At 41.0% G+C, this 24,120-nt stretch overlaps 1 protein-coding gene across 7 annotated transcripts in view; it reads left to right on the forward strand.

Annotated features, from left to right (window-relative positions):
- Window positions 1-5,804: 5,804 nt before the first annotated feature.
- The window catches only part of LRGUK (leucine rich repeats and guanylate kinase domain containing), a 109,808-nt gene continuing 91,492 nt past the window's right edge, over window positions 5,805-24,120 (forward strand). For 6 of the 7 annotated variants that reach the window (XR_009216762.1, XM_058530264.1, XM_058530270.1 and 3 more), the window contains exons 1-5: window positions 5,821-6,122; window positions 13,386-13,493; window positions 16,343-16,424; window positions 19,943-20,043; window positions 23,470-23,551. Coding sequence is in view for 6 of the 7 variants with exons in the window: in XM_058530264.1 (XP_058386247.1) it covers window positions 5,838-6,122; window positions 13,386-13,493; window positions 16,343-16,424; window positions 19,943-20,043; window positions 23,470-23,551 (658 nt within the window). In the remaining variant the exon portion in view is untranslated. Of the gene's footprint in view, window positions 6,123-13,385; window positions 13,494-16,342; window positions 16,425-19,942; window positions 20,044-23,469; window positions 23,552-24,120 lie in introns of all 7 variants that reach the window. The other variant, XM_058530256.1, reaches the window with a different exon arrangement.

Below are 24,120 nucleotides of genomic sequence, written 5' to 3' on the forward strand. Positions count from 1 at the left end.
CCATCATTCCCAACTTGTTCTTAACTAAATGAAGTATATTGTGATTTTTGAAGTGTCTGGGTTATGGTGGGATTTCTTGCACAGTTCACTTCCTTGTCTTCTGTTTACTCTTCTCTTATTATTCAGTGCCATTGGGATGCTTTGGTTATTAAATCTCATGTCTTGCAAACTCTCTTTGCTTTCTACCACCTCCTGTGATGATTTCTTCCTGAATTCCTTCTGGTCTTTGATTTTCTGAATGTCCTAGTGTAACTTCCTCAAGTCCTCATATCCTCTTCCAAAAGATTCCATACAGTCCTTTCTGGTCATCATTTTAATCATTTTGCTCTTAAATTGCTGTGACTTCCCTGATGAAATCCACTTTTCTGTCTGTGAAGGTAATCTGAGCTAGAAATTCTCAGTAATCCTTATCTTGTCCTCTGTTCAGATTTTACTCATGAGGACGCTTGCAATTCCTTTGCAAACAATTCTTCATTGGCTTGATTTTTCTGCCTTTGTCCATGAGCTTTTAAGGTTATCTCTTCCTAGACTGCAATTTTTATCTTTGATCTCAACAACACAAGCTGATCCAGGGTATCTACTAGTGGGTGCCCTCCAAAATGCCTTTGATATCTGCTTAGAACAGATATTATTTGGCTCAGTCAAGTCATGCCCGGACTTTATCAGGCCCTACAAGCCCAATTAATTAGTATCATCATAATCTGAATATAGCTGATTTCTACAAAGATAACAAATGAAGCCAGCCCTGGTGGTCTAGTGGTTAAGATTTGGCGCTCTCACCACCATGGCCCGGGTTCATTTTCTGGTCAGGGAACCACAGCACCGTCTGTCGGTTGTCATACTATAGGGGCTGTGTGTTGCTGTGGTACTGAACGCTATGCCACTAGTTTTCAAATACCAGCAGGGTCACCCATGGTGGACAGGTTTCAGCAGAGCTTCCAGATTGAGACAGACTAGGAAGAAGGACCTGGTCACTCACTTCCAAAAAAATTGGCAATAAAAACCCTGTGAATAGTAGCAGAGCATTGTCTGATATAGCACAGGAAGTGAGAGGATGGCACAAAAAGACCCGGCAGGGTTCAGCTCTGCTGTACACAGGGTCACTAGGGGTCAGAATCGACTCGATGATACTACCAACAACAACAAATGAAGTTCCTCATGAGGCTCAAAGTGTCTGTCTGATATTTTGAAGGACACTTTCACACCAAACTGGGTTAAGGACCAGGTGATATTCTCATGGCTCCCATATTGTCCCTCCTTAGCCCTTATGGCAATTGAAATTAAATGATTATTTGTATAATTACTTGCTTAATGTCTACAGGCTGTTATCAGATAATAAACTTCCTTCCTTATGAAGAATCATCCCTTTTTCATAGAAAGGGATAACAAAACATAAAAAGATATGATGTTAATGCATTGAGTTATCTCACATTTAAGGTTCTCCCCTGTCTTAGTTTGGGCTGCCATAACAGAGTACCATAGACAGGGTGGTATACAGACAACAAAAATTTACTTCTCACAGTTCTGGAGGCTGGAAGTCCAAGGTCAGGGTGCCAGCTTCAGGTTCTGGTGAAGACCGTCTTGCAGGTTGTAGGCTGCCACCTTCTCCTTGTATCCTCACGTGGCAGAAAGAGTGAGCTAGCTCTCTGGCTTCTTCTTTCTTTTTTTTTTTTAAATAATTTTTATTGATTGATTGATTTTTCCCCCAAAGCCCGAGTAGATAGTTGTATGTCATAGCTGCACATCCTTCTAGTTGCTGCATGTGGGATGCGGCCTCAGCATGGCCGGAGAAGTGGTGCGTCGGTGCACGCCCGGGATCTGAACCCCAGCCGCCAGCAGCAGAGCTGGTGCACTTAACCACTAAGCCACAGGGCTGGCCCTCTCTGGCTTCTTCTAATCCCATTCCTGAGGGCTCCACCCTCATGACCTAATCACCTCCCAGAGGCCCCACCTCCTCATACCATCACATTGGGGATTAGATTTCAGCGTATGAATTTTGGGAGGACACAAAAATTCAATCCATAACATCCCCCATAAAGTTTTATTAAAGTGGTTGAATGGAAGTGCAGTGTTGTGATTAAGGAAGTGGGCTGGGCAACCAGACTCTCTCCATTTGAGTTCTAGCTTTGCCATTGTGTGACAAAGTGGGTTGAATGGGTTATATAACCTCTCAATGCCTATCTTTCCTCATCTGTAATATGGGGATAATAATATTAACCTCTACCTTGTAGGGTCCTTATAGGGGTAAAATGGGTTAATGTACGTAAAGCACTTATAAGGGTGCCTGGCACATAGTAATTACCTGTAAATGTTAGTTGTGGTTGTGTTTTCATTGTTGTTATTATATCAGTGGTGCTTTCTACGGCCTATCTGCTCTCCCCATTTCACGATATTCTGTAAAAATTTAAGTGTTCCATAAAAAACTCCATGAGTTCAAAGTGCTGCCATCTTAACATGCCTGAGAAGCCCTGTTCAACCTGTTTTTCCTTACACAAAATTGGGGAGAAGGGGTAGGTACATGACATAGGAGATGGGGGTGCACATTCTTTGCTTTGCCCGAGGTCTATGCTCCTGGGAAGATACTCTTCTCAAATACAGGAAAGAGAGGGTTCATCCTGCCTTTTCTTTCCATTCTCAGTGAGGTAAGATCTTACATCAGGGTGCTGGCTCCAGGTTGGGGGAGACCTCTGTTCCACACAGAAAAGTTAGGGGTAAGGGTAAATAATACTACTGAGGCAAAGCTACCACGTAGCCGAAGTTGGTAGTTCCACCCTCCTGCAAACTTGAGTTCTTTACTCTTTTGATTCTCCCCTTCCAACAGCCTATCCTGGATGTCCTCTCAAGAGAGGCACTCTTGAGTGTCATGGAGACCCTCTTCCACTTTCTCCTTCTTCTCACTCAAGGTGGTAAGGATGCAGGGCTATCACAGAAGACCCTGCTCTACTGGATTATCATATTCCACTGACTTTGCCCATCCTAGTCCACTGCCCTGGCCCCAGAAACCTGGGGTCTTCCTACCTGGCTCCCAGCAGATACACACACACTACTGTTTTCAGTATCTCACCAGGGCCAGGCTCTGTGTGCCTCACAATTATTTCCTGAGAAACTAATTCATACTTCTGGAGAAAGCAGAGTATTAATGGTTAAGATCAGGGGCTTCAGATCCAGGAAGACTTGAGTTGGAATTTTGGTTTGGACACAAATTGTGTGACCGGGCCAACTTGCTTAACATTTTTGAGCATCATTCTTCTTTGTAAAATGGGGATATCAATTCCTATTTCAGAGAGCAGTTGGAATAATTAACTGAGATATGTATACTTAGCACCCTTAGCACAGGCCTGGTTTACAGTACGCAATGAATAAAATGGAAGCGATTATTGATGTTTTATGCTAATGAGAAGAATTTAGACAAAATATTCCCTCCCCTCACCTCCTCTCCTTCTACCTGATTCTGTCTTCTCTACTTGGTAAAATAACTTTTATGGAGACAATCCCTTCTATTTTGATGCCCAGAATCCCAAAGTAGGGATTCTAGTCATACAATTCCAGCCTGGGGAGCATTTTGGTGAACTAGCGAGAGCAAATGTTGAGCAACAAGAGGTCTAGACTCTAATTCCTGCTCGGCTCCTAAAAAGTCAGGTGATTTGGGGCCAGTCATGGTCTCTGGAGGGCCATCAATTTCTTCTTCCGTAAAACGAAGAGTTGGGGTAAGATGGGCTTTTAAGTTCTTTCTAGTTCCAAATGCTATGATTCTATATGAAAGGGTCATAGCATAAAACGATCTTTTACTTATACTTAAGAATTTAACAGATACATGTTTTTTTCTTCTGAGACCTTTTGTAGCTTTAACTTCCCTCACATTTTCCACCTGTAAAAGCGGTAGGTTAAAGTGGACGGTGGAGTTGGGCGTCCCGTGCTGGGTTTGGGTTTTAGCTCCACCACTTGACTCTGGGCAAGTTATTTAACCTCTCTGGGCTTCAGTTACCTCATCTGTCGAATGGGGATAGACAGAGGGTAGATGTGAAGATGAAAAGAGGTGAAACACTTGGAAATATATAACCCCAAGAGCTACTGTAAGGCTTTAACCAGTTTTATCTTTATCTTAGTGAACTTATTTCAGAATGGCTTTCTTTATGGACTATGAATACCCTGTTATCATCTTAGTGGTTCCCTCATTAACTAATGAGTTGAATAAAATCTTTCACATGTGTTTCATTCTATTTTTGTAAGAGAATCACATTTTTAACTTTTTGAAAATTATTCTTTAACAGATTCTAACTCTGCCTTAAGACACTTTCCTCAATAGTTTGACGTTGGCAGAGCTTGCTTTGCTAGAAATGCTGATTAAGTTATTGAAAAAAAACAAAAACACACTAGGCTTCCATGTTTATATTTTCTGCCCTCTTCTTCCCTATGTCAGTTAGCTACAGCCAGGTCCTATGGGGGTGAGGGTGAGGAAAAATCCCTTGGAGGAGTCTCTACCCACTGGAAAAAGAAATAAGCAAGCAGCAAGATGAACCTAGCAAAGAGATACTTTCATTGTGGCCTTTACATTTATGACTAGCAAGATAATGAAGGAAGATAATTCCAAAAGCTTTATGTCAGCTTTAACGGTCCCTCAAGCACTGAGAAAGATAATAGTCAATGGATGGTGTCCATAAGGACTTTTTCTCCTTCTCCCCTGACAGCCACTGACAGGATCATTTTGTCTTTGCAACTGCTATCACTGAAGCATGGAGAAAAGGCCCTGTAAGGCCAGGAGGACGAGGGTGACTTCCCTGCATGGATCTCTATTGTCATCACTATGGCAATAATAGTTACTATAATTTTCATTCTGCTTTTCTATAGAATGTCTACTTTGTGGCGCTCAAGGCTATGGGATCTGGGTCACATAAATTCACACTACCATAAAATCATGCTTTGTAATCTTGCAAGAGTATTTTATAAAACTGCAAAGAGAACCTATGTAACAAGACAAAAATAATTACCAATGCAGGTCACTTGACTAATACAATTATTTATGGGATGCTAATAGCTTTTCAGAGGCTTTCAGATACAGTGTCAATTTGACAGTCGTTTTTTTCTCTCCCTGTTTGGACTGTTAAAACACTGCCAGTTTTTCTCCCAAAGGACATGGCTTATCATGGCGGGGGTTGGGGGTGGGTGTGGGGGGTTGGGGAATGTAAATTAATTGCAAATCAGCTCTCAGTCATCGTCTGGTAGTTTCACTTTATTATTCGCAATTAAATCATGAGGACAGGAGCCATGCCTTCCGTTTCATTTATGCACACCCTCATCTCCTAAGACTGCGCTCTGCACGGAGCAATGTTTCAGTGTTCTTACTTTCCGGACAGACAGCATTAGAGACATCTAACACTTCCAAAGTAGACTTTGCAGAAAGTCTCTGTGAATGAAGCAGGATCGGAGGCTCACAGAGAAAGAGCCTCTGTGAATGAAGCAGGATCGGAGGCTCACAGGTGATCTTAGGGTGGGATGACAAATCTCTAAGAGGGGCCTCGAAGTCGGGAGAAAACAGTTGAAGACAAAGAAAAGGCGTCCAGAGAAAAGAGATGAAAACGAGAAGGACAAGCAAAAAGAAACAAAGCCAGCGATTGAACGGACTAAAGAAACAAAAATAACAGAAGAGGTACACAAAACGAAAGGGAAAGGCGCGCGCCTGCAGCTACACAGACAGAAAGGGAGGGACGGAGCGCGGAGGGGCGGAGACTACAGCCCCCAGAATCCCTTGCGGCGCCTCCCCCCCCCCCCCGGCGTCAGTCTCCTAGGCAACCCCGGTAAACAAGATGGCGACCTCCGGGAGAGATCCCCAGTGGCTGATGCCTTCCTCTCTCCAGGGAGGCTTAGGTGGTTCACGAACTGAAGCCCAGTCGATACTGTTGCGCTCAGAAAAAGACCGTCAGTCTTGCTGGTCTTTTATCCCCATGGGGCAGAGACCGAAAGGTACTATCCGCAAAGCCTCCTCCTACCTGCTTCGGCAGCTCGTTCGCCGCTACCAGGAGTCGGACGCGGACGGAGAGGAGGACGAGGACGAAGGCGAGGGCGAAGGCGAGAGAGAAGTGGAGTCCGAGGAGTCCTCAGAATCAGAAATGCTGAATTTGCAGGTGTGCCTTCCCCACCACCGCTCACCGCCTCGCTCCCTTCTCCAGCCGTCGGGCCCTGCTCTTTCAGCGGCAGCTCCCAGACGCACCCCGTAGCAGCCCGCGGCTCACCGCGTTCCTCGGGATCTCGCCTCCAGGAGCGCCTCTTCCTGACCGCTCTGAGGCTCCCCCTCTCTTCTTCCCATTTCTGTTACCCCGTTTCCTTACCCCTTGCCTGAAATATCTCCAAGTATCTCCATTATTTTTCATGAGCACATTTGGTTTCTTTAGAGTCAACACAGCGTCGTTATGAAAAAGTATCTATCTATTTATATGGGAGTTACGGTAACTTTTGCAAAATTATACCTTCACAGTAGTGCATATATTGTCAATAGGCAGAGTTTGTCTTTGGCATCCCCTACACACTCCCCCACTTCTAGTCCCTTCATCCTTCTTCCACCAGGAAAAAAAATTACTCACTTGAAATAATCTAATGGAAGAAATAATCTAGTCGAAGAAATAAAAAATTCTTCCTCAAAGACTGACTTAAAAGTTTAGTATATTACTTCTGTCAGGGGCATATGACGCATTATACAAGCAACATAGACCCCCCAGGAAGGAGCCATAGAGTGTTCAAACAGCCAGCTCACTGTGGGAGTATTTTAGCATGTGGGGAATGTTCCCAACATTTCCATGTGTATTGCCTAGGTTGGGGCTTTGCCTTTCATATTAATACAAATTACCCCTTTTCTACAATACCTTTTCTAACCACCACCCAATCCCACTTGTTTCGTACACTTATCGTCTTCCTGCTCCTTCCTTAGCCGGTTGCCTGTCTTCTTGTCTCTTTCCACTTCTCATCACATCACCTCCTTCTCTTGGCTTTTAATATATTGTTTGCTTTCTTTCAAAAACATAAATTGATTTGCTTCCTTTCAATAAACTATTAGGTTTTTCCTTTGTCTTGGCTGCCAGGAAACTCAGAATCAATATTTTTCTTAATTTCAATAGTTTTTTTTTTTTTTTTTTTTTGTGAGGGAGATCAGCCCTGAGCTAACATCCGTGCTAATCGTCCTCTTTTTGCTGAGGAAGACCGGCTCTGAGCTAACATCTATTGCCAATCCTCCTCCTTTTTTTCTTCCCCAAAGCCCCAGTAGATAGTTGTGTGTCATAGCTGCACATCCTTCTAGTTGCTGTATGTGGGACGCGGCCTCAGCATGGCCGGAGAAGCCTTGCGTCGGTGCACGCTGGGGATCTGAACCTGGGCCGCCAGCAGCGGAGAGCGTGCACTTAACCACTAAGCCACCGGGCCGGCCCTCAACAGTTTTTCTTTAGATTAGGTTTTTCTCTCCCTTTTCCTTCATAGTATAAATTGCTTCAAATTTTTTTCAGAAGTAGATATAATACAGAGAAATCGAATGTTTCCAATATCCCCATTCTGTAACATTCTTCTGGCTTCCCCTCTTTGCATCTTTGCACCTTTTGTAGTCATATTTCCTCCTTGAGCCCGAACATGTTTCTCTTTGTGATGCCTGCTGTCTTTCACAAAGTCCTTTCTTCATTTGTCCTATTTCTTCTTATTCTCCCCTCTGTAACTTGCAATGTTTTCTGTTACTCTGATTCTGCCATTAACCACTTATACTCTTCCCATACTTGGGTTTCCTTCTTTCATAATGTTCTTTTGCTCACTTTCAATATTTGGCCCATTTTTTCCACCCTCATCCCCCATTTTGTCTTTCCTCTTCTTCTACCTCCTTCTACATGGGCTAGTTACATTAGTTTTGCTTAAAGTGAACCACAGAAAAGTATTACTTATTTTTGTTCATCTTCTGTTGTTTTGCTTTGCTACTCTTAATAGTGACTGTTGCAAAACTGTAGCAGTGTTTTTAGAGCTTTGAGATGTTTGTGTGGTTTCCACCAGCTTCCACCCCAGAGGAATTCACAAATGAATCAACAGTTTACTTTATTATTCTAATTAACGCGTGCTCTTCGGCTGCGGGATTCATTAGTACCGTTGTTAATCTGTCTTCAGTACGCCATTAACAAACTGTTGAGGCGGTTGACTTGAACTAGTTATTCTTTTTGGCTTGTAGGCAGCGTGTGGAAAAAGTTTATTATTTCTTCCATTTACGTTCTAAATATTAATATTTATTTTGTGTTTTCACATTCTATTTTAGCTTTTTACAGTTTCTCAATTACTTTTAATATGCTGAATAGACTGAAAAGTTTTAAAAGGAAACATTTGGACTCTGATGTTCAGTGATTTATTTTCCGTATCCTAGCCTGGTGAAGATTTACAATGCTATCATGGTCACAATGATTATTGAGGGCCTTATCATGCAATTAGCCTCAGACTTCAAAAGCCCTTATGAACTTAAGGGAGGTAGTCCAGACCAGCTTTTCAGAATACTGCCTTTGGAATCAAAGATTTTTGTAAAGCCTTTTGTTAGTTGTGAGGTTTTGAGCAACTTACTTCACCTCTCTCTGTTTCATCTGTAATATGGTAATTATAATAATACCTGTCTCATGGGAGAGTTGTGAGAATTAAATGAGATCCTATATGTAAAATACTTAGCATAATATATTATTTATACTGTTACCAATACAAATAATTTACATGCTTTTATCTGCTAACTACAGTTCATTAAGTGATTTAATTAATTTAGCCTTCATTGAACAAACATTCATGGAATGGTTGCTATGAAGGTAGCACTCTTTGACTACATAGGGCAGTAGAAGTGTCTGGGCCCATGATGTGTGTCTGATGCATGAAACCACTTTTTGCCAGGAACTTAATGTGGGTAATAATGCCTACTCTTTGGATAGTTATGAAGATTGAATTTATTGACAAACTCTATGTTAAAGTTCTTAATATAGTGTCTGATACAGAGTAGGCTCTCAAAAAATTATAGGTGTAATACTTAATAGCAACAGTAGTGATAGAAGAAGAAGAGAACATGATTAAGGACATACATGGCCCCTGCTCTCAAGGTGAGATAAGAATGTGAGTAAATCGTAGCTATTCAGCATGTGGCAGAGATCATGGAAGACTTCAAGGGAAGTACAACCTTGTCTGAGTGGACAGGTGGTGTGTGGGCAGGCAGATGGCAGCTTTTCCTGCTGATGAGTGAGTTATAGGTGAGAGCAACTGAGGTGGGGGCCAGATTGTGAAGGGCGCTGTGCTGTTGTATGGACTGTGGATTTGAGTCTCTAAGCAGTGAGGAACTGCTCTGGTGGCTGAGATGATAAGACTGGAAGTAAGGAGATCAGTGAGAAGCCTCTAGCAACACCTATGGGGGAGAGACAAGAGTCTGGATTAAGGTGGTGGGAGTGGAAAGGAAGCTAAAGATGAAGATATATTTCAAATATTTAAGATGGGACAGTTACTAATTGATTATTAGAAGTCCGGGATGACTGTTAGGTCTATGGTATGGTCTGGGAGGATATTAAGGCCATTAACTACAATAGGAAACAAGATATATCAATCACAGGACTCTGGAAGTCAGGGGAGGGAATCTCAGACTAGAAGACCTGGGAATCATCAGCACTGGAGTCCATGAGATCATCCAGGAAGAGAAGAGAGGAGAAGAGGAGGGCCAAGGAAAGAAGCCTGGGGATACAGGTATTTAAGTGGCTGGCAGATGAGGAGGAATCAGGGAGGGAAACTGCAAAGGACTGGTAAGAGAAAAAAAAGAAGAAACAAGAGCCATATGATAAGGAAACCAAGGCAAGAAAGAGTCTCGAGAACATGGGAATGGGCTGTGCTGCCAGCAGGTTGGGTGGGAGGGGGCCTAAAAATGCTCATTAGCTTTGCCTATTTGAAGTTCATGGCAGACCTTGCCCGTGTGGTTTTTGTGATGTGGCAAAGGCAGAAGCCTAACTGAAGTGAGTTGAAGAGTGAATGAAGGTGAGGAGAGGAACTAACAGATAAAAAAGCAACTCTGGAGGAGCTTGGTTTTTAAGGGAAACTATAGCTATAGCTGCAGGAACATGCAGGACTGAGAGAGCCTTTTTAGGACAGAAGAGACTCACATACTTGTATAGTTGGAGAAGTGACAGGTTGGAGAATGACTGGTTGAAATCACAGGCAAAAGAGGGCAAAACTGATAGTCCCTGAGCAAGGTCCCTGAGGAAACAGAGGGAATGGGGCCCTGAGTGTGGAGAAGGAGAGGCTCCCTCTGAGACTTGAGTGAGAAGCGTTAGGACTGGCGCAGAACATTGAGAGAGTTAATGTCTGATCATTTCTACTTTGCCTCAGAAGTAGAAGGGAAGGGCATCAGTTGAGAGCGAGGACCAAGGAGTGGAGGCACGGGACAGCTTGAGGGGAGGGATGAAGACCTGACTAGCCAAGGTGGGGAGTTGAAAGGCAGCTGACGAACAATGGGAGACTATCTCATAGCATCAAGGTGGAGCTAAGAGTTACCTTTAGAGTGGCACCAGCATGCATGGGTGTGGGGCCCTTCCCAGCCCACTCAGCAGCTCAGGGCGAGGAGTAGGTTCATTAAGTCCTTTAACTCATATTGGAGCGCCTGCCATGCACTAGGTGCTGTATTCCCCCCTTCCCACTTTATGTTCAGCTATTTTGAACTCTTTGTAGTTCCCCCAATGGGCCATGGTCATCTTTGCCTTTGGGATTTTGTACATGTTGCCTCTTTTGCCTGCAAGACCCTTCTTGGCCCTCTTTTCTGCCCTTTCTTCCCCTTTGCCAGAATAACTCACAACTTTGGGTCTCAATTTAATCACTCTTTCCCCCCTCTAAACTCCTATTGCCACTAGAACCAAAGTAAAATGGGCGCACTGCTTGCAGTCAAAGTACCCTGCTTACCTCTACTGTAATATTTATCAAACTCCTGAAATTGCTTGTGTACTTGTCTGTCTCCCAGATTGAACTGTAAATCCCTTAAGGATAGGCACCATGTCTTATTCATAATTCTATCCACTGAGTGTAGCATAGTGGCTGGCATGTGCTTGGCATGCTCTAAAGATTTTTATCCCAAATGAATGATGAGCATGACACAGTCCCTGCGTTAACGCGGTAGTTGATTGTGAACTTGATGCAGGTTTGGGTATGTATGCAGTAGTTGCAATCAGAGGACAAGAAATCAGAGACTTGAGGGCAGAGAGACACTGAAATTGTCCATGGGATACCCAGTACAGAAGGAAATATAGTTAGGAGGGGACAGATAGACTCTGAGAAAGGGAAGGATGAACAGACTGGAGATTTTGTTGTTTTGTTAAAGAACAAGTTCAATAGGTGTTGGAAAGGTTGAAGGATAGGCAGTTGTGGAATCGGAAAGTGGAATACGAGGGTCTGAGGTTTCTAGGGTGGAGCAGTTTAGCATGATGAGTAGGTCCAGGGCATGGCCAAGGGAGTGAGTGGCTGAAGTTGGGCGGAGACCATTTGTAAGGTGTCTGGAGTTGGGAAGGTAAAGAAATGTGTGTATGTGCATGTGCTTGGAGTAGAAGAGGTATTGAATGGCCATCTTTAGGGATTCTGAAGCCACCCAAGATAGGGATAGGGCTTGTAAACGTCTGAAAGTGACCAAAGACCAGAAGGGAAAGGCATGATACTGACAAATGGCAAGAACCTCAAAGGAGATGTGATGGGAGGTCTTGCAGTGGGGATCTGGGAAAATGCTGACAGTGTGACCTGTGTCCATATCAATGGCTATATTGAAAAATAGACATCCACCTACTATAAGTAAGAGATGCAATACCTTCTCATTTCTAGGAAATGGAGGGGATGGGTCAGGTAAACTACAGAGGTTTAGAGGGAAAGTTTTGGAGGGAAGATAATGCTCCCCCACCTCTATTCTTTCCCAGGTCTTATATAAGAAATTGGAACTTTATTTATAAAAGTAAATATCTTTCCCCCATCTTGTGAACAAGTTGGTTGGTATGGATGAATGAAACATTAAGATATGGGATTTCTGACTTCATCAATTAGTAGTAACAACTGTCATTTATTGGGAACACTTGCTGTGTTCCAGGCATTGTGCTAAGAGCTTTACATACACTTTTTTTTTTTCATTCTCCTCAAAACGTTAAAAGAAAGGAATAACATTTCCTATTTATAGATGAAGAATATGAGGCTCAGAGAAAACTTTACCTCCCCAAAGTCATGCATCCAAAATGGCAGATCCTGGGTTCTACCCAGGCCTGCCCAGCCACAAACCCTGAGTGCTATCTCCTTGTGGGCAATAATTTGCTTCCCTCGGGTAGGGGAAATTTGGGGGAAAGAAACTCTGTACAATAGCACCAGCCTACATACTTATGTCCTCAGTACTAGCAGTCTGAGCAGCACTGTTGGTCTGTGAATTAATATAGAAGACCTGGAAAAGGGTATTTTGCCATCATAGTCCAAATGCTAGTCATGGTTAGCTATATTGGTGTGACTGGTGTGATTACTGTATTTTGTGTCCTTGTGCTGATGTCATTGTTAATGTGTTGGTCATTATGGAGTTGAAGACAGCACAAACATAGCACTGACCCACCTGTTATCTCTTCTGTCTGTCAATGTTGGGGAAAGGGCATATCAGGCCACCACTGGTCCGTGGATGTCTACAGACCAAGGGCTAACCTCCTTATGGAAATGATTGTTACCCTTTTAATAAATCTTACAAATTGTATTAATCCAGCAAAATTAGCCAATAGGAAGTGAACTGGGGACCTGTTTTCTCCAGCAAGGATACCAGATCTAGAGAAGTAATTGCCTTAATTCGATGTAATGATATTTGGGGTGTGGACAAGCAGTCAAGTGTAATGGTTAGAATTGCCCTGGAGTCAGACAGATTTGGGTTTGTATTCTGGCTCTGTCACATACTAATTATGTGGTTTCAGGCAAGTTAACCTCTGTAAGCCTTAGTTTCTTCATCTGCAAAATGGAGCTAAGAGTACCTACCTCAGGGTTGTCAAGAGGATTAAATGAGTTTATCCATTGAGAGCTCTTAGCACAGTGCCTGGAACAGAGAAGCACTCGATCAGTATAGCTATAATTACTAATGCTGATGCTTCTACTGCTATTGTGTTCATTCCACTTTGAATACCTGATGCAAGTGACTACCTAAAAATTCAGTGGTAATAAAAACATTGATTTGATAGGTATTTATTTAATTATTCATAATATGTATGTGTTCTCAACACAGAATTTTCTTTGGGGCTGATAAATTTGGGAGGGCTCAGCTCCTGGATATGTAACATAGTAAATAAAAGCTGGATATGACAAGGTAGATTGTTTCTTTTCCAATAGAAGTCCTTTCTTTGTCCACGTCTCTGGATTTTTTGCAGGAGGAATTTGACGGAGTCCTGAGAGAGGAGGTCGTGGCTGAGGCACTTCACCAACTGGGTCGCTCAGGCCCTGGGACTGAGCAAGTCTACCTCAGTCTAACTTTATCAGTGAGTATGACAAGATTGCCATTGGCTGGCTATATCTTGACACTGGTTGGACCATATCCATTTTCTCTGGTACTCATAGCTTTTGTGGTGGTCCCAAATTTCAGAGTCTTGCATTTGCTGGAGACTGGCAATAAGAGTTATTTGTGTAAATGTTAGACATCAAAGAGCCTGACCAATCCGGCAATCAGCCTTCCAAATTCCTTTGTTTCCATTCCCTTCACAGTCTATTTCTTTCATCTTAAGTAGTCTATATTATAGTAATCAATGCCTTCTTTCCAGAAGGTTGAATTTGATGCTGTAAAACCAATCAAAAACTCTTTAAGAATTTTTCTCTCTGATCAGTGCCAGGACTTAAATTTATATCTGAATCCAAGGGAACAAAGTATTCTGGTATTGACTTTTCCCCCTCTAAGCATGTCAAGAAATAAGTAGCTTTGAGCTATAGCTTACTTTCCAAAAGATACCTATTATTAAAGAAAAAAATACATTGTTATTTATCAATTTTCAAGATTTTGATACTAGCACAAAATCTTGGCTCTAATTTTATCATAAAAGAAGCTATAAGAGCAGAGTACTCTGAGTATTTTAGCTTTTTTCCTTCTTTTGTTTCTCTTTAGTCCTAGAAAACTAATTTAACTCTTTTTGCTTCCTTATATTGTAAAGCATTAAATATTCCTTGGAGATCTACTGGTAAATGCAGACACGTAGGTGAAAAAAAGCACACTGAAATTTTGCTATAGCACTATAATTTGGCAAAGTGTATATAATTCATAGCAAGGCTATTTTGTCTTGGATTTGAACTAGTCAACTATCCAAGAAATGTTAAGCTCTTTTCACTCATGCTAGTTCCGTGGTGTCTCCTTTGGGGACAGTATATTAAGGCTCTAATCTTGTACTATTTTCACTTTATAACGTTTTATGAATGACTCAGCCAGTCAGGCAATAACATACAGGGAGCAGCACCCTGTGTGCATTGCACTGTTAGGCGTTGGAATGGTAGATAATTCCAGCAGCCACTACATCCCACACAAGTCCCTTTCAATCAATATTCTACTTATATACATAGAGCTATGCCTTAAATTGATCTATAGGAAAAAAGCAATCCTTTAAATCTGATTTCAGCTGGATGGATTGAAGCTTAACTTACTTTGCAGACACATGCAGGCACTGACCTCCTTACCTTTGAGATATTACATGTTGAATTACATTGCCTTAATAACGTGTCTTACTGAATACACTTTCTCATGGTTGCCTGGTTTCGTGATTTTTTCCCCCTTATATCTTATTTATGTTACGTGTTATTTTTTACTTTCTCTTATTACGTGTGTACCCAGCTTTTCTCCTCTCAAAGTTATATTTCTTAAGGGCACTATATAGCTCTGTTCCATCATTGTATTTCTCATCATGCTAAGCACAAGGCCTTGTGTGTAGTAGATTTTCAGTAAATATTTATTTGTTTCTGTTCTAGTGGCCTTCATTAAACATTCTTGTCATTATTGTATTTGAGAACTTGCTTATAGTGACATTTCATTAGTTGGCTTTTTCTGATTCTGACATAACAACATAAACCAGTGATATGAGTCTGTTCCAAGGGACAAATTCCCCTCCAGCCCCTCTTGAAGTTCACTAGAAGCAAGTGTAGGGGAGGAAGAACTATTCCTCTACCCTCTAGGTCCTTCTGGCTGGTCTAAGAATTAAATTGACATGAGACAGGATAACAGGAGAAAATCAAATAAAGTTTAATAACATGTATACATGGGAGAGACCCAGGAAAACTGAATAACTCACCAGAATGGCAGAAGCCACCACCTTAGATACCATTTTCAGCTAAGGACAAAGGAGGAAGTTGGGGGTATTGGTTTGGGACTTCAAAGGGGAGGAAGGCAATTCACATGGAGATGGAAAAGCAAATGTTTGGTAAACAAATGTTTGCTGGGCCATCTGTAGACAATGTGACTTGAGAGAGAACTTTGGTAAAAATGGGCTTAGCCAGGATCCTCCCAGTCTATCCATACCCAGAGTTATCTATGGTGATGGCCTGTCCTGGGACAGGCCTTCTATCTTAAATTCTTCCAAGCAGTTAGGGGAAAGATCAAAGTTTCTTTCAGAGTCTTTTGTCCTTAAAAATAATCAAGCCAAAGAGACACATTTTGGGGTGGCAAATTCTGACCCCCTACACAAGATTTCATAGAAAGAGTGTCAGACAAGGATTCAGGAGACTTGGATCTACTTCTCTATCACTGATTTGCTATGTGATTTTAGGCTATTTACATACCTCTTTGTATCTCATATTCCTATTCCTCGTCTCTAAATTGGGAATAATCTGCCCTAGGGATCTCAGGTTTGTTTGATCAGATGAGATTATCGTGTGAGAGCTTTGAAAATGAACCCTGTGAAAATGTAGGTGGTATTGTTATTAATGTTCTTCTGATTAGGTGTGAGCTCTCTTTAACATTTCATTTAAATTCTAGGCATTTGCTTTTCCTTTTCTTCTACTGGACAAAGGCTTTGGCTTTATTGCTATTATGTGTGGTTTTTTTTTTTTTAAACATAAAACTCTGCTCTAAAGGTCTCCACGACACTGCCTTTTCATGTTGTGTTTGTTCTTGCTAACAACACTAATTTTCTAAGCTATTATTTTCTTCAGAGGAATGCGTTTTTTGATGGTGTGTGTAGTCTGTTTTGAGATCCTATTAGTAGTAGGCTTCAGATTTTGTTCTCTCACTTCTACCATACTTTTGAAAGAAATTCTGGATTTCTTTTGTCAACTATTATTTCCAGATATTGCGAGAAGGCTAGTACTAACCTGTTAAAACAACATTAAAGTCTTTTATCTTTTATTTTCTCAGGGTTGTGATTTAATTGACGTTAGCATTCTCTGTGGATATGTTCACCTACAGAAGTTGGATCTTTCAGTAAATAAAATTGGAGGTATGTAATTATTATTCTAGTAAATTGATGGATCACTGAATTATTTCAAAATTTAAGCTTTGCAGTATGTAATATAGTTTAATACTACAAAACTTGATATAAGTACTATTGTGGATCAATTTACATATTGATCCTCTGCTTTCCCTGTAAAAAAGGCGTCAATGACTAGTGATAAAGAAAAAGGCACAGGTCAGCAAACATGCCATCTTATGTTATGGTTGAGAGGCACTCAGTGATATTGAAGAGTATCAGATGGAATGTTTGCTTTGCTTTTTCCTTTTAAGAGATGAATCGTTACTTCTTTAATACTTCCTGAATATTTTATGATTCTCTTTTCTTTCCCTCTATTAGTTTGTTCAGTGCAGATGAATTAGTCCTGTTTTGTTTTTCCTTTAATGGATTCTTTTCTTTATTTTGCATTTGCATCTACATTTTAATCCTGGCTAGCTATTTCCGTTCTTCCTATTTGAGCACCAGGGATTCACAAATTAATTTTTCCCCTCTTCTTGCTGTCTCTCTGTATCTAGTTGATTCTTTTAACTCTAACTCTGCCATGTGTAGTTCTATATAACGTATTTGTTGTGACACCTTGCTCACATTTAGTGAAATTAGTCACAGTTTCTTCAAAGCTTGATCCGTGTTTCTAATTTTCTGATCTTATTTGAAGTTAAAGTGTACAATTTCTTTTCTTTCGACTTCTAGGGAAGGAAGCAAATCCTTTTTTCTGATCTGCTTTCTTCACTGATAATCTGTCTACTCACTTCTTTAGCCTGTCTTTTTTTATGACAATTGAATATTGCCGATATGGTCTTCTCTGGCTCATTTTTAAATTTTTCCATTCACATGACTGCAATAATTAAAATCCACTTTCATTTCAATGACTAAGAAATATTCTAGTATATATTAATTCTTAAAATGCTACTGTTTTTGAAATTTTTAAATTTTTTTTCTAGTTTTATAAAACTTTCTAATGGAAACTTACAAACATGTACACAAGTAGAGAGACTACTGTAGTGAATATTCAGGTTCAACAGTTATCAGCCCCCGGGTCATGTTGCTTTATCTGTACCTCTCTGCCCCCATTCCCCAGAGTTATTTTAAAGCAAATGCCACATATCGTATCACTGGGAAGACTTTTTTAGTGTTATTGGGAGGAGCTCTCCCTGCACCCCACACCTCCTAGGATGGTTTCATTTACTGGATAAGGAATTGCAGTGTGGTGGGTGTCTTCAACAATGCTTAGTGCTAGTGAAGAGGAAAATGTGGCTTCATACCCTTGCGGCTTGAGCAAGGAGTCCACAGTTGGCAGTGAAGCTTTCCTCTTCAGATCAGTCTTTAATCTTTTATGGTCCATTTTATTAACTCATCAACCATTTGAGAACCTACTGTGTGTAAGTACAGTATATTTCTCTTTTTGTGAGGACAGCTTTATTGATGATCTGGTGTAGACCGAATTTCAACTTGCATCAGAATCAGCTGGTGGGGGGGGGGTGCTGTTGAAACACGGATGGTTGCGCCCCACCCTCGTGGTTCCTCATTCGGTAGATTTCGGGGGGGACTTAAGAATTTGCGTCTCTAATTAGTTCCGCGGTGAAGCTGGCGCTGCTGGTCCAGGACCACACTTTGAGGACCACGAGTGGAGACATGAGGAGCTCCTGCCACCTGGTGGACACAGAGGTCACTACACTGAATAGGGAATTAAGGGGGCTGCCAGAGTTAGAAGGCCAGCAACCCAGAGCATGGATTTTTTTTGTCGGTGATTTGAAAGCATTGGCCATCTACAAAGTATGAAATGTACCTGCCATCTCTTTATCTAAGTGGTAGTTGCTACTTCTGCTTCAACACAGAACTCCATAGTACAGCACTTACCTGCCCACAGAAAGATCATCTCCAAGGGGGTCTGGGGGTCGGTGGAAATTAATAGTTGAGACCACTCCTGACAGACATGGAGCTGACCTCAGAATGGACAAATAGGCAAAACTTGTAAAGCCATGACAGTTTCTCCTTAGGATTCCCCTAACAGGCAGCCTTCCTGGGTTCACTCATTAATTCCCACCCAAGTGTTGATATTTCAATGTATCATCCCTCCTAGACTGATTCCATAAGAACGACAGGCTAGGGCTGGCCCCGTGGCTTAGCGGTTAAGTGCGCGTGCTCCGCTGCTGGCGGCCCGGGTTCGGATCCTGGCGCCCACCAACGCACCGCTGCTCTGGCCATGCTGAGGCCGCATCCCACATACAGCAACTAGGAGGCTGTGCAACTATGACATACAACTATCTACTGGGGCTTTGGGGGAAAAAAATAAATAAATAAAAATTAAAAAAAAAAATACGACAGGCTAAAGAAGGATGTGGTTTACACCAGAGAAGTGAAGTAGAAATCAGGATATTCTGGCTTCAGTGTCCCTTGAGAAGGAAAAGTGTTGTGGGGGACATGGGGGGCCAGGTGACCCTCACATTGCTTGTTCCACCTACTCCAGGGCACGGCCCCAGCTGCTCGGCCTTGCTTCCTTCTCCTGGGCTGGATGTGTCTTTGCCACCTGGTCAAAGGTAGAAGCACTTTGCTTGGCTTCAGGTGTGGAGGCTCCATTCACCCACCAGGGGCATCCTCTGAGGGGCTGTAATCGCTGGTTCTATGATCTAGAATGAGAAGAGAAGGAGACATTATTATTACCATTTTCAGGTGGAGAAACAAGTCACAGGCTGTAAGCTCTCGTCATGTGATTCTTCCTGATCCTTTCCCTAATTCGTCCTGCTGCCCCCAAGTGCGTTTGCTGGACAGTGACAGAGAAAGGCAACACAATTCTTTACCGTTTTAATGCTTTATATGCAGTTTCTTTAGGAGTGAATATTAGCGGTATAGTCCTTTACTTAGTATTCGAGGTTCAGAATATTTGCTTGGGATAAAATGCAAAATCAGACATACATTTGACCCAATCCAGAGTCAAAGTAAAATAATAGCAATAATTTAAATCACTTCAAATAATTAGTGAGGTTTAGGATTAAGTCCAAGTAAAACAAAATTTAATTTATAACGAAGAAAGTTCTCTAATTGTGGCATTTTCAATCTTTCTGAAAAGACCTAATTCAGTTATTTAGGGACTGATTTTCAAGAGGATTATCTAAGGCTTTAGTTTCTTGTCTTTTCCTCTGTGGCTAGCAATTTTTGAAGCTTTTGTCTGTTAGCAGCTTGGGGGAGGGTGAACTGGGACACAGAGGTGGCCTCAGTCATCTTTTACTTGGCTGTCTTGGAAAGAGGGGGATGGAAGAGGTGGGGACGCCCTGGGGAAGAAGGTTAAATTATGGGCTCATGGAGAGTTTTCCACACTGTGTGCGTGCAGTGTGTGTATTTGTGTGTTTCACACACTCCTGTTTTTACTCATATCACTCATCTGGAATAAAGATGTGCTTACATCTGGCATAATTAAAAATTTTTCTGCTGGAGCATATGCTGTTTTTAACGACTTTATCTAATTTTTATTTTATTGGCTTACCTTATTCTTTATTTTTTCCCCCCAGATTTATCTTGTGTGAGTTGTATGCCTTATCTTCTGGAACTTAATGCTTCTCAAAATAAACTGACTACATTCTTCGATTTCAAGCCACCCAAAAATCTCAAGGTAGACTTTATCAATACACTGACTACATATGTTAACTAGTTTGCAAAGTACAGTAATAAGCAAAACAGCACTAAAATAGAGAATTCAGAAAGAATAAGATGTAGGGGTAAATAGCATAAGTATCTGAAAAGAAATTAAAAAGGAGAAGGATTTGTGTATCATTTATTTTGGAAAAGGGAGATGGTCTATGAACAGAATCTTTTTAGGAATCTTTGCTAAACCCTAGTGTTCAAACCGAAGAACTAGCTTCCTTCCATTCTCTCTCCCTTACCTAAATACTAGCTATTATTTGTATATTTTTATTGTAGCAAAACAACTTTGTACCCAAAAAATCTGTACAGAGTGTCCTCGGGGCTCGAATTTTGCCCCTTTATTTATCCAAGCTTTAACTTTTTTAGAAAGCAGCGATCTCAGATCTTCATTCTTGCTTCTCTGCACTTGCTTTTGCATTTCAGAGGCAGAAATGAACTCTGTGCACAGTGGTTGATGGAGCAGCTTGCTATGCTGTAGAGTGCTGTGTCTCACGCTTTCGTGTGCACGTGGGTAAATTGGGGTTCTTGTGAAAATGAGCTTCTTGACCCAGTAGGTCTGGGGTGGGGCCTGAGACTGTGATTTCTAACAACCTTCCAGGCAATACCATTGCTGCTGGTCCATGGACCATACTTAAGCAGAGAGGTCATAGATTAGTGGTTCCCAAGCTTTTCTGCACATTGGAATTACCCAGGGAGTTTTAAAAACCCCTGATGCCTGGATCCCACTGCTAGAGATTCTGATTCAAGTGGTCCAGTGTAAGGCCCGGGCGTGGGAATTTTTAAAAGACAACCAGGTGTCTCTAAAGTGCTGACAAATTTGGGATCATTGCCATAAGCTTAGGATTAGTGCTGTTCTATTGGACTCAAATATTTCATTGAAAAGTTATTTTTAGGAATTGACATCAACTATTGCCTTTTATTATCCATTAGTTTTATTTTATTTACAAACCAAATTAACTTAGATGCCAAGTATTCTGCCAGGGCTTGTACAAATACGTAAATCTGTTTGAAATCAAGAATCTGATTCCTCCCTCCTGCCAGTGAGACACACACTTCTTAATTTTTCTTCTATTGTTTCACATCACTCCATTTTTATCAGTAGCGTGTTTTTTCTTTTTGAAATTATATTTCTTGCCAGGGTGGTATTCCTTTGTCCAAATAAGCCACACAAGGTGCCTGTTTGTACTCCCTGTGGGGCCACATGGTCTCTAGGTTCTTGGGAATTGTATTTGCCGGGCTGTTTCAACTCTCCCTCCTTTGCTGTCCCATTCCGCCTTGCTCTAAACCACAGGGATCAGTGTGACCCCTTCCCTGGAAAAACCTTCCTTGGAGTTTCTTTCATTCATACCCTTACCTTACCCCCTCCCAAAAAGACTCCACCAATGAACAAAAACAAATCAGAAACCCCATCTTTAAGGTTCTGAGCTCCCTTGTATGTATTGATAACTTTAGAGAAGTGCCCAGAGCAAATGTATTGACAACTTTAGAGAAGTGCCTGGAAAGTGCCAGACGGCCCTGAGGAGGTGCTTCAGCCCCCTGGGAACCCCCTGGGAACCCTCTGTGAACCTGGGAGGGGAATGATTAAGGCCTTCCGATGTTTTCAGTGCCTTGTCTTATTTAATCCTCCCAATAAAGCTGTGAGGCAGCTGGAATGGTCCCATTTTACAGATGAGGACATTGAAGTATAGAAAGGTTAAGTAACTTATTTAATCTTTGCTGAGAGCCAGCAGGACTGGGATTGACCCAAAGCCTGTATCTTCCCAGTAAATCAGGCTTGTGTACAACGTCCCACGCTCTCGGAAAGCTCTGCTTCCTTTTCACTTATTATCTTGAGCCTTGAGCTGCCAACCAGAGAAAGCATATATTTCCTAAAGAGCAGGGGCTTGGTCCTGCCCTCTTTGTATTTCCTAGAATGCTTTTGTTCTTAGTAGGTGCAGAAGGTTCATTTGATTGATGAGTACTTCCTGCAAACCTTGGATTCCAATGGAACTCCCAGTGGGAGTCAGAGCGATACCATAACCCATTTAAGGTCTCTCAACAGACCTAATATCATAGGTTCAGAGAAGGCATAGTACTGGCATGTAGCCCTGACAGGGGTGTAGTTGAATAGATATCATGAGCAGACACCAGCTATGGCACAAGAGTGAAAGGTGTTGATGAAAAAGTGTCGAATATAAGTAAGCTCAGATAATTATAAATTTATTTCTAGTCCATCATTATTTCATAGGAAAAAAAAATGAATGTGAAACTTCATTACATCATGCCAAACTAACTTCTTATTTCAGTCATGGTATGCATTTTACATAGTTGAAATTTGTATACGCATGAAATTTTGTGTTCTGATTTTTTTTTTTACTAACAGTATTTTGCACATTTCTACTTTTTCACATGGCCCACACACTTATATTTTACTGTGTAGTCCTGTTACTATATTGTAACCAACTTAACTTGCTTTCTACTCTTGCCACTTGAGTTGTTTCCAATTTTTTTTTTAATATTTCAAGTTTTTAAAGTTTTTAGTATTTAAAGTATTTAATATTTAGTACATTGATAAAATAATCTTAGTACATTTTTGAGGATGGAATCACTGTTTTAAAGGGCACAAGAAGATAAGAACAGTGCTTATTATATAGTTGCTTGATAGTTTTCCAGAAAATGATTACGATGTAACCAGCAAGTTATTGATGCAGCATTTCAAAAAGTTGGGTTTTTCTTTCCTTTTTTAAAAAAGAAATTGTTTTTGTTTATCTTTTGCCAGTAGGTGAATAATTAAACAAAAATACTTAATGTTGCTTTTCTTTAGTCTCATATTTTTGAGTAGGAACAACTGATGTTGCTGAGAATGCTTTCCTAAAATAGTCAGTTTTGAGAAAGAGTCTTAAGTTGAAGAGGTGTGGCCTGAGGGATGAATAAGAAAGATTTTTCTTGCATTTAGGGGGTGGCATGGGAGAATATATTGAGATAGAAAAAGAAAAGGCAAAGAAAAGAGACACAGGATATGCATATAAACTAAGTGAATAGAGTTTACAAGGCATTAGAGAAAATGAAAGGAATGGTGGTAACTAAGGGTGAAATTGAGGTAAATCCTGAGGAAAGATCAAGAAAGTTTAAAATTAATGCTGAAAATGGAGAGAATTACAGCAGGAATTGGAAGCAATGGGGTTGTGGGGATGTCTGCCCAGCCACGAAGTCTCCTCTTCAATCTCTCTCAAGGGACAGACAAGGATCCCAGTTAGAAAATGATTCAATATTAGTAAATATGATAGCCTTAGTGTATTTTCAATAATGCATTCTAACCCCACATCCAGAAATACATTCTTCTTGTGCAATTAATTATTGTGGTTAAGATGAGTGAAAAATAAAGTGTGATATATTATTCTCTTTTTCTCATCAGAAGGTGGATTTTTCCTGCAACCAAATTTCTGAACTGTGTGATTTGTCGGCATACCAGGCTCTCACTAAACTAATTTTGGACAGTATCCTTTGAATGAATAAAGGGGAAAATTTGGTTAATAGGGCCATTAATAAATATGTACCAGCTGACATAGACTAGTACCAGATAAGCAATTTACTAGAGATGTGTGGCTCATTTAAATGATTAAGAATTGATATTCACAAAATGAGGAAAGATATTTTATTTACCAAGGAGTGGGATTGCAAGTCAAAGCTTGCCAAGAGCATCTTCTACCCGAAAAGCTAAGTAAGACAGTTATTCTTCTGATAAATGGAGGCTTATTTTTAATTCTAGAGCCAGATAAGAAGTTCTGTTTTAACTGACTCCTTTTCAAATTTACTTAAACTTCTGCCCTATTTTCTATAAATTCAGTAGCTGGAAATCCAGATATAGCGAAAAGGAGAATTAGTGATTATTTCACAAAAGAAGTCATACTAAGCTTTCTTGAAGTAGCAAGCTTCTGTGTGTATTTAAAATGTGCATTCATAAAAAAAAAAAAAAAGCAAAACCAACAACTTTTGATTAGCAACCAACTTCAGGAACATATCTATTGCATGAGTCAGGCTCCCAGTTAGACAGCACCTGCTTTCA

This window comes from Diceros bicornis, chromosome 3, assembly GCF_020826845.1.
Source record: "Diceros bicornis minor isolate mBicDic1 chromosome 3, mDicBic1.mat.cur, whole genome shotgun sequence".
Lineage (NCBI taxonomy): Eukaryota > Metazoa > Chordata > Mammalia > Perissodactyla > Rhinocerotidae > Diceros > Diceros bicornis.